Source organism: Elgaria multicarinata, chromosome 1 (genome assembly GCF_023053635.1).
Source record: "Elgaria multicarinata webbii isolate HBS135686 ecotype San Diego chromosome 1, rElgMul1.1.pri, whole genome shotgun sequence".
NCBI lineage: Eukaryota > Metazoa > Chordata > Lepidosauria > Squamata > Anguidae > Elgaria > Elgaria multicarinata.
The window spans coordinates 213,124,632-213,135,332 of NC_086171.1; the positions used below are offsets into that span (position 1 = coordinate 213,124,632).

The window sequence follows — 10,701 nt, forward strand, 5'->3', positions numbered from 1 at the left end:
GGTATATATATATATATATATATATATATATATATTTCAAAGTTGGGAATTAGTTGTTCATCCCCTTTTGACTGCCTTCCCAATGACTGATTGTCATAAAACATACTTCATTGGAAAGCTCTTCACGTGCAGATTCCCTGAATAACCACCGTTTTCACTATTATTCAAAGTCAGCTGTTTATTTGCCCAATGGACTGATTCAGTATAAGGCGGCAGCTTATGTTTTATGGTGAAAACATTTTTAAAAAAGAAGTATTATTATTATTATTATTATTATTATTATTATTATTTTATATAGCACCATCAATGTACATGGTGCTGTACAGAGTAAAACAATAAATAGCAAGACCCTGCCGCATAGGCTTACATTCTAATAAAATCATACTAAAACAATAAGGAGGGGAAGAGAATGCACCAAACAGGCAGTATAAAAGTCAGAGCAAAATCAAGTTTTAAAAGCTTTAGGAAAAAGAAAAGTTTTTAGCTAAGCTTTAAAAGCTGCGATTGAACTTGAACTTGTAGCCTATTGATTTTAATTTTGATCAGTACTTTTCATTGTGACATTGAATTTATTTTATATTCGTTTTGTTGTTTTAGTATTTGATGTTTTAAATCAGCCTTCCTCAACCTGGGGCGCTCCAGATGTGTTGGACTACAACTCCCAGAATGCCCCAGCCAGCTCTGCTGGCTGGGGCATTCTGGGAGATGCAGTCCAACACATCTGGAGCGCCCCAGGTTGAGGAAGTTGTTTTAAATTAATGTTTAGTAACACGTTGTTTTCTTTTAAATGTTGTCGTTTGATAAGTTTGTGGTTGTGGTGACCTGCTTTGAGTGGTTTACTGTAGAAAAGTGGCATATAAAATAATGCTAAATTTAAAAATATATACAAAAGCTGTGGGGTTCCCCCCACCCTTTTGAGATTATGGAAGGAGCTCTAGACCAGAGGTAGGCAACTTTTGCCTTTCCAGATGTTTTGGCCTTCAACTCCCATCAGCTCTACCCAACATGGTCAATGGTGTGGGGAAGATGGGAGTTGTAGGCCAAAACATCTAGACTTGCACACCTTTGCTGTAGAGGGAAAACCCAGGCATTTCACCCTTTTCACTCTGAGAATGACATGTGGCTTCTGCTCACAGTGAGCTTTTGTTTGGTCTTTCCAGCTTACAAAGAGAAAATGAAGGAACTGTCTCTGCTTTCGTTGATCTGCTCCTGTTTCCACACCCAGCCACATCCAAACACCATCTACCAGTATGGAGGTAAGTGTCACAGCTCCTTATAGCTTCCAGACATCCAGCTGTTTGAAGACCATGATTGGCTCTGGAAAATAGGTAGTGATATTTCAGACTGGAGAAGTATTCTCATATATTTATTTATTTCTTGGCTGCAATCTTGTGTGCAGTTAGGACTGGGTCATAATTGTGAGATTGTGACTTGCATGAATGTATGCTTCATCACAGATCAAATCCATAGACATCACTTCAGTCTCAGAGCTTTTCAGTAAAGGCAATGGGACATCCACCGCAGGAGATGAATGGACAGCAAGGCCTCATCCATCTTCTGCTCATCCCCTCCCCATGTAAGATCCCACCATTGGCTATCCACTGTGCAGCTTAGGAGTACAAGGGGCCCCATCCATTGGCCTGCTGTGACCCATTGGTCCTTGTCATATTTCTTGAGTTTTTCTCTTGAAAAAGGGAGTTGAGATATAAATAGAATTAAAAATAAAAAAAAGTCAGTTCATGCATTCCGTTGCAAGTCACCAGGCATTGAGTAATCAAGTGATGTACAAATACATGTGATTCAGCCCTTATCCTGCTTAGATCCCACTGAAGTCTATGTGATTTTAATGCTCAAGATTGCAGCCTTTGTGTATTTCAGTAGGGTGACCCTATGGAAAGGAGGACAAGGCTCCTGTATCTTTAACAGCTGTATTGAAAAGGGAATTTCAGCAGGTGTCATTTGTATATGTGGAGAACCTGGTGAAATTCCCTCTTCATCACAACAGTTAAAGTTGCAGGAGCCCTGCCCTCTTTTAAATCTGGTCACTCTAGTATAGCTCCTGCACTTTAACTGTTGTGATGAAGAGGGAATTTCACCAGGTTCTTCATATATACAAATGACACCGGCTGAAATTCCCTTTTCTATGCAACTGCTAAAGCTACAGGAGCCCTGTCCTCCTTTCCATATGGTCACCCTAATTTCAGACATGTGCCATTTCACTATTTTCATGTTGTAGGTGTATGCTTTTTAAAATGTCAGACACACTGATTCATGATAGGAGGGTCATGAATACAGGAGCCCTGTCCTCCTTTTCATATGGTCACCCTATATAAGACTATGTCTTGAAGCTATGTCTTGAAGAGATTGAGTCAGGTGTCTATGAAAAAAAAAAGACTTACAATGTTGCTCTTAATACACATCTGAGGTCTCCTCTCTTCAACGCTGATTCAGCATGCTATTTGGGTTCATGGCCACTCCTTCATATACTGTCAGCCCAAACTACAGATTGGGATCTATCATGATCAACATGGGTGGCATAGCTGAAACCATTGCATGATGCACACATACATTAGGTGATAACTTTTATGGGCAACATAAGGACATCGGAAGTGCCCTGCTGGATCAGACCAAGGGTCCATCTAGTTCAGCACTTTGTTCACACATTGGCCAAGCAGCCATCGGCCAGGGATGAACAAGCAGGACATGGTGCAACAGCACCCTCCCACCCATGTTCCCCAACAACTGATGCCCACAGTCTTATTGCCTCAAATACTGGAGATAGCACACAACCCTCGCAACTAGTGCTCCATTACTTCTGCAGGAAGCCACTAACTGGAACCAGGCTTAGTACTTTAGGAGGGATAGGCACTCACATGCATAAATCCTATAGTAAGTAGTCATACCGTGGGTTCTTGTTCATGTGGAAGAGAGCCAAAGTGGAAAATGAATTTGGGAGACCGTTCGAACTTCTCCAGAAGCCAGTGACGAAAGTGTTACGTCACAGCAACTGGCATTATTTATTATTTACAGTATTTATATACCACTCCCCATTGAAAATTTCAGAGCGGTGTACAAGATAAAATGAAAATAAAAACAGAATAAAACACAAAACAGATTTTAAAAGAAGCAAAAACAGTGACTCGTGGCTGGACATTAAGGAAAGGCTTCCTGGAATAATGATGTTTTCAGGAGGTGCCGAAAGGAGTACAAAGTTGGCAGCTGCCTGACCTCCAGAGGCAGGGAATTCCACAGGAGGGGGGCCACCACGCTGAAGGCTCTTCCCCTGGTGGACTCCCATCGGAGGATGGGTCTACGTGGGACCACCAGGACCAGACCCTTGGATGACCTCAGTGACCAGGCAGGTTGGTAGGGAAGAAGGCGCTCTCTCAGGTATCCTGGTCCCAAGTTGTTTAGGGCATGATACAACAATGCATACAACTGACACCATGGTTCGTGTCCCATAATCCTTTTGGTACCTGTGTTCCTCTTGCTCAGATATGGAAGTCAAGCAGCTGGACAAGAGGGCTTCTGGCCAGAGCTTTGAAGTGATTCTGAAATCACCCTCCGACTTATCTCCTGAGAGTCCAGTCCTCTCCTCTCCCCCCAAGAAGAGGGACCTTTCCCTGGAAGAACTGCAGAAGAGGCTGGAGGCTGCAGAGGAGAGGAGGAAGGTAATGACATTGTCAAAAAATATTATTATTATTATTATTATTTATTACATTTATATACTGCCCCCATAGCCGAAGCTCTCTGGGTGGTTTACAAAACTTAAAAACAGTGACATTAAAAAGAAATATACAAAATTTTAAACCATAAAAAGCATAAAATACAAACAAAAAGACAATATCCATTTTTAAAACAACTATTCAGTTAAAAAAAGTCAGCATATGCTGTTAAAATGCCTGGGAGAAGAGAAAAGTCTTGACCTGGTGCCGAAAGGATAACAATGTTGGCGCCAGGTGAGCCTCATCAGGGAGATCATTCCATAACTGAGGGGCCACCACCGAAAAGGCCCTCTCCCTGGTTGCCACTCTCTGAGCTTCCCTCAGGGTAGACACCCAGAGGAGGACCTTACATGTTGAGCATAGTGTACGGGTAGGTTCATGTTGGCAGAGGCGTTCCGTCAGAATTGCTGTCTCTCTCTGACTTGCTTCCTTGGAATGGAACTATCAATCAACGGCATACACATTATTGCTAGTGCCTTGTCACGAAGTGCTTAAAATGGTTAGAATTCTGCTAGATATTTTATGATAGTTTAAAATAGGCAAGTAGTGAATACTGCAGTGTAAATTTGGCTAATGCTATATTGTCAAGAGAAGTATTTCAGGTATTGAAAACGCATTATTTTACAGAATGTGAAGGCCATTGTAGAAGCAGTATTAACATATAGTGGCTCTACCACTCATACAAAGTGGTGTTGGAGTGGTGTATGAGTGGTTTCTCCTACAGTGTAGGAGAAACTACAGAGAGATTGTGAGCTTCATCCCACGTACCTGTTTCCCTCGATTTATCCCCTACAGCGCTAAGCTGTTGCCATTGTTGTTGTTGTTGCTACCGGGCAGCTAGATCCTTTGCATACCAGGAAATGGATTTAAGGGGGGAAATGTAAAAAAAATCATAAAAAATCAACGGATGACCCAATCCGATTCAAATTTGGTATGCTTAAAGCTCTCCTTAATATCTATTACTGTGCCAATTTTGATGTCTTTATCTTTAAAGCTTGCGCAGATGTAAGCATTTGTTTAATTTTTCTTCAAATCCTGCTCCTACACCCCAGGGGCCACTCGGAAAACAACAAATGATACGCTCAAAAACTAGTAGCAAAATATTGCACTCCTTTTGGTTAAGAAGCGCAATTAAAGCAAAATGCATGGGAGTACTTCCCAATCAAAGCAGATTATAAGGCGGAAAACTTCGGAATCCTTTGCACGCAATTCGCAGTGACTGCACAGTATAACGCTGGTGCGATAAAAGCTCTGTCATTGATTAGCATTTAATAGATATCAAGTAGTATATTCTGTGATGTAACGTTACCAGGCATTGTGAAAAATGCCCAAGCTCAGGAATGAATTGGAAAAGGGAGGCGCTTTTGTTCCTTGGACAAACTCACGGACGGTTGGCGGTTCGAGTCCAGAGTGCTTTGATCTAATCTTAGACTGCTGGTTTCATTTTAGAGCCAGGAGGCCCAGGTCCTGAAGCAGCTGGCAGAGAAGCGTGAGCATGAGAGGGAGGTGCTGCACAAGGCCTTGGAAGAGAACAACAACTTCAGCCGGCTGGCTGAGGAGAAGCTCAACTACAAGATGGAGCTGAGCAAGGAGATCCGTGAAGCCCATCTAGCCGCCTTGAGGGAGCGACTCCGTGAGAAGGCAAGTGCCAGAGGATCCCACCTAACAGTTTCCTAAAGACCGAAAGACGGTCGTGCACGCGCTGGTAACTTCGAGGCTCGGCTTCTGCAATGCGCTCTACATAACCAGGGCCGGCGCCAGACTATATTGCGCCCTAGGCAGGCGCGTTCTAAAGCCCCCCCCCGCTCCCTCACTCACCGCCCCCCTCACTCGCCTGCCCACCCGCCCGCTCGCTCACTCACTGCTCCCCCTGCCCACTCACCCCCCTGCCCGCTCGCCCCGCCACCCCCCGCCCGCTCGCCGCTCCGGCTCCCCCCTCGCTCACCGCTCCAGCTCCCCCCTTGCTCTACATAACCAGGGCCGGCGCCAGACTATATTGCGCCCTAGGCAGGCGCGTTCTGAAGCCCCCCCCCGCTCCCTCCCTCACTGCCCCCTCACTCGCCTGCCCACCTGCCCGCTCGCTCACTCACTGCTCTCGCCCGCCCGCTTGCCCGCCACTCCCGCCCGCTCGCCGCTCTGGCTCCCCCCTCGCTCACTGCTCCGGCTCCCCCCTTGCTCTACATAACCAGGGCTGGCGCCAGACTATATTGCGCCCTAGGCAGGCGCGTTCTAAAGCCCCCCCCGCTCCCTCCCTCACCGCCCCCTCACTCGCCTGCCCACCCGCCCGCTCGCTCACTCACTGCTCCCCCCCCGCCCGCTCACCCCCCGCCCGCTCGCCTGCCACCCCCGCCCGCACGCCGCTCCGGCTCCCCCCTCGCTCACCGCTCCGGCTCCCCCCTTGCTCACCCACTCACCGCCCGCTCCCTCCCGCTCCCGGCTTTGAAGCCAGGACGCTGGGGTTGGGGGGCGGGGCAGAGGCTTTGAAGCGGCGCGCCTGGAAGTGGCTTCCTGGCCTGCCACACTGAAGCCTCCGCCTCCAACCCCAGCATCCTGGCTTCGAAGGAGCCAGGACGCTGGGGTTGGGCGGAGGCTGGGGCGGCGGCTTTGGAACAGTACACCCGGAAGCCGCTCCAGGAGAGCAGCTTCCGGGTACGCTGTTCGGCGCCCTTGTTTGCTTGGCGCTCTAGGCGGCCACCTGAGTTGCCTCTATGGCAGCACCGGGCCTGAACATAACGCTACCTTTGGGCCTAGTCCGGAAACTTCAACTAGTTCAAAATATGGCAGCCAGGCTGGTCAGCGGTACACCTAGGGGCGACCACATTACACCAGTTTTAAAATCCCTTCACTGGCTGCCAATTAGTTTCCGGGCGAAGTATAAAGTGTTGGTTTTCACCTTTAAAGCCCTACATGGTTTGGGTCCAGGCTACCTGCGGGATCGCCTTCTCCCATACAATCAGCCCCGCACACTCAGGTCCTCTGGGAAGGGTTTACTCCAGCCCACAAAAACAAGGCTGACAACTATTACCCAGAGGACCTTTTCTTCTGCCGCTCCCAGATTATGGAATGACCTGCTGGGAGAGATTCGTCAATTTAACAGTCTTCTGGATTTTAAGGAAGCTATAAACACTGATCTCTTCCGGCAGGCCTACCCAGTTGAATTTTAAGACGCCTTTTAATCATGTGCTGCTTTTAATAATGTATTAGTTTAAAATGTTTTAGTTATATGTATTTTATGGTATTTGCATTTATGTTGTACCCTGCCTCGATCCAGAGGGAGAAGCGGGTAACAAATAATTTATTATTATTATTATTATTATTATTATTATTATTATTATTATTATTATTATTATTTTATTATTATTCTGAAGAATATACTCTCAACGTCTCCTGTGCTATGAAGAACACACCAAGCTCAGTTGATATGACAGGTGACACAAGGAACTCTTGAGTCCATGTGCCTCCTTGTTATGCACTTTGTTCATTCCAGTGGCTCCTTAAAGACTAACAGACCCTGTTCAGACATAACGCTGGCAATTCCTGGGTTGTTTAACCCAGGAACTGTGGAGATGAGCAGAGCATGCGAGCCATGCATGCATCATTTCTGCTTTAAATCAACCCAGAAACATCATTGTTTTGTGGCATCCAAACTCAGAAACTCTGGATTGTTTATAGGTTAAACAGTCCAGAGTTAACCCAACAACTAACCATGGGCAATTGTTGAGTTAACTTTGGGATGTGTAACTGAAAAACAACCCAGAGTTTCCGGGTTCAGACATCACGACGTAACCCAGCAAAAAGGACATTCCTGGATTGTTGATTAAAAGTGGAAACGAGTGCGGAGCTCACATGCTCCACTTGTGCCCATGATTTCTGGGTTAAACAACCCGGGAATTGTCAGCATTATATCCAAACAGGGTCACAGGCTTAACGAAATGAACTTAGATTCCCCCCCCCCCCCCCGTAGCTACTGCAAATCGGACAACTTTTAAACAGTTTCAAACATTAGATTGAGGGTGGGAGATCTGTGGGACAGTGGGAGATCTGTGATCAGATCTAGTGGGCTGTGTTTTGTTTTAGAAATGTAATAAATAAATAAATAATTTTTGTTTTTTAAAAAGACAAATGCAACTGCAGCAGGCAGGAAGTGTGATTTTCCCCCATGTCTTTTTTCCAGTATTGAACGATTCTCTAATCTGAATCTATTGCCTTCTCCTGCCCCCTTCTACTGATTATTCTGTTCACAGGATAAAGAGTACAGGTAGCCTTTTGGAGCAAGTAGCAGCCCTCGGGGTGGGGAATGATTTTGATTGGAGAAATGCACTAAAACCTTGGGCGTGGCTAGACAGCGCGATATCCCGGGGATCGCCCTAGGATCATCGCTGTGCGTCCACATGACGTACAGGAGATCCCAGCGGCAGGGAGGGATCCCTTCATTTTAATCCCAGTTTTTCCCATGGTCTCAGGATCATTCCGAGACCGCGGGAGGTGTGGGCTGCCATCCCAGTTTCGTCCCGGCTCCTCGTGAGTAAATGTGCGGAGCCAGGAACTGGGCACAGAGCTCGGATGGGGGGAACAGGAGTTGTATTTAAAAAAACAACAACTAAACCTTTTTCATAGGAGCGCTCCTGCTCTCATTTCGGATAAAAAAAAAATGGCGGGTACAACGTCCTCTTCCTCCCGGGATGTCGCACGCCATGTGTAAATTGAGGGGGAGAATCTTGCAATCACCATATCACAAAATCTTTTCCCTCCGGACCCTAGGTGTAGACTTGCCCCCTGATTCCCTCCTCCACAGCTGCATTTAATACCCTTTAAAAATAATTACGCCGGAGATCCAGTCACAAGCCCCTCACTGGCATATCTACTTTGGCCTTTGGTTTGACTTAAGCGTTAGCCTTTAAGATGCCACAAGACTGTGCTTCTGCTGTAAGAAGTTAACCAGGCTCTCACCTATAGGATTTGTTGGAAATCGGTGAGAAAGCATTTTTGGCAAGAAAAGCAGCTGAGGTCTTAGGGAGCAAAAGTTAGAACTGAGAAAAATGATTTTTTTTTGGGGGGGGGGACAATTATTACAAATTTAATTTACTTTTACTTTTTTTGGTAACAAATGGAGCTACAAGCTCCTGAACTGTTAGGAACACCTGAACTGTAAGGAACCTCTTTGGTTCTGCCAATTTATGAGGAGCAGGCAAAAAACAATTTTAAAAAACAACAGAAGAAACCACCAACATTACTAACAAAGAAAATTATTTATGTCTCCGCTAGTCCTCCAGTGTGAAGACATAAAGCCCCCATTCCCATAAAAACCTGAGAAAAATGGGGGGGGACGGACACCAAGATTCAATGAATATGCATGAAATTTAATCAGACTCATTTTCTGACCTATAGCTATCAGTATCAGTTTCAGTCTCTGCTTCCATGGCAGTGCTGCCCCCTAGAGACAGAAATGCATCTTGCTCTTGCATTTGAGAGTTGTAGTCTCAGTTTGCAACCTAGGACTTGTAATTGTAATAATCTGATACTGTACATTTTTTAGAAATCATTTGGAGAAGTAAATATCTGAACACCTTGTCTTAAACATTTTATTCATTATGGTAAAATAAAACATCCCGTAATCCGTTTTTTCTTCATTTTTTCCAATTTTTCGGAAAAAACAAAAAAGGCTTCAGAAAAAAACAGAAAAAACCCCCGTTTTTTTCCTGAATTTTTCCGGTTTTTTTCCTGGCCTTCACATCTCTATGCAGGTCACCATCCCTCTATTATTTCTACGTCTCTTTTTCATGTCTTTCAGGAACTGCATGCAGCTGAGGTGCGCAGGAACAAGGAGCAACGGGAAGAGATTTCAGGATAAAGGGCTTTTCTACACAACTAGCACCTGCTTCCTAATAACTAACAAACAAATCCCAACACTTTTTTTTTTGTCTAGACAAGGCAACATCTGATTTCTCCATTTCCATCCCCCCCCCACCCTCCCTCTGGTGTACCAAGCTCCATATCTCTATCCTCTCTGTATCCTTAACTTGTGGAGGTTCATAGGGACCGCTCAACAGAATAGCAACTAGTTCACACACATTAAATATAGAATCCATAAACCAGCTTCTCTTTGGGCTCTTCTTCAGAAAAACACACACAACCACCCTTAAATAATGCACAAGAATTTAGACGATACATTGACCGCGTTCAGCAATGTTGCAATGATGTGGCCTGTTCCGTAAGAACCATTCATGGTTCTTGACATTTGTCCCAAGTCCAGTATCGACATGGGCTTGGACAATAAAGGGTCCTTCCTTGTCACGGAGGGCAACAGGGCCAATTTCACACATCACATGTTTTTTAGGCATACACTTGTTTAAAGTGTACACTTGAAACGCAAAGCGAGGACAGCTGTACGTTTGCCAACCAGTGCATTGTACATGTACACTCCAACCAGGATAGGCTTTGGTTTACTACTGAATACCATGTAATGTGTGAAAGGGCCCTAATGAACCCATTGCTTTCTTGGTGGCTAGAGTACGGACTGGATGATTGGGGGATTTGGTTAAAAACAGTCTCCTCCAGCTGAGTCCTTGCTTTCTGTTGACTGATTTGCAGCTGGTGGTGAATTTTGCTAGGAGTCCTGAACTTGGAGAATCAAAGAGCATGATTTGCTGTCTTTTTAGTCTCAGACATAATCATGCCTATAGATAGAGTTACATTTTATTTTGAGAAGTGTTCTCTTCAGGGCTAAAAACCATGGGCTAAGCAGAGTTACCGCATGATCGAAACCAGGCTCCGTAGTAAATACAAGGTACTTGCCATATTTCTGACAGTAGGCTTTCAATATTGTGACTCATGTCATGCAAAACTAAAAAGTGCATGGCTCCACCCCAACCTGTAGAGCTTTAGCTAAACATTGTCAGTGGAAATACTAAACCACACCTCTCCCTAAGGATGGAAGCGTTACAGGAGGTGGATTTGAGTAATGATTATGAGGATC

At 45.2% G+C, this 10,701-nt stretch overlaps 1 protein-coding gene across 2 annotated transcripts in view; it reads left to right on the forward strand.

Moving 5' to 3' along the window:
- The window catches only part of STMN3 (stathmin 3), a 33,438-nt gene extending 23,589 nt beyond the window's left edge, over nt 1-9,849 (forward strand). For both annotated transcript variants that reach the window (XM_063121093.1, XM_063121102.1), the window contains 4 exons: nt 1,161-1,256; nt 3,496-3,671; nt 5,175-5,366; nt 9,517-9,849. In XM_063121093.1, the coding sequence (XP_062977163.1) occupies nt 1,161-1,256; nt 3,496-3,671; nt 5,175-5,366; nt 9,517-9,576 (524 nt within the window). In that variant the 3' untranslated portion in view covers nt 9,577-9,849. The remainder of the gene's footprint in view (nt 1-1,160; nt 1,257-3,495; nt 3,672-5,174; nt 5,367-9,516) is intronic.
- The last annotated feature ends 852 nt before the right edge of the window (nt 9,850-10,701 follow it).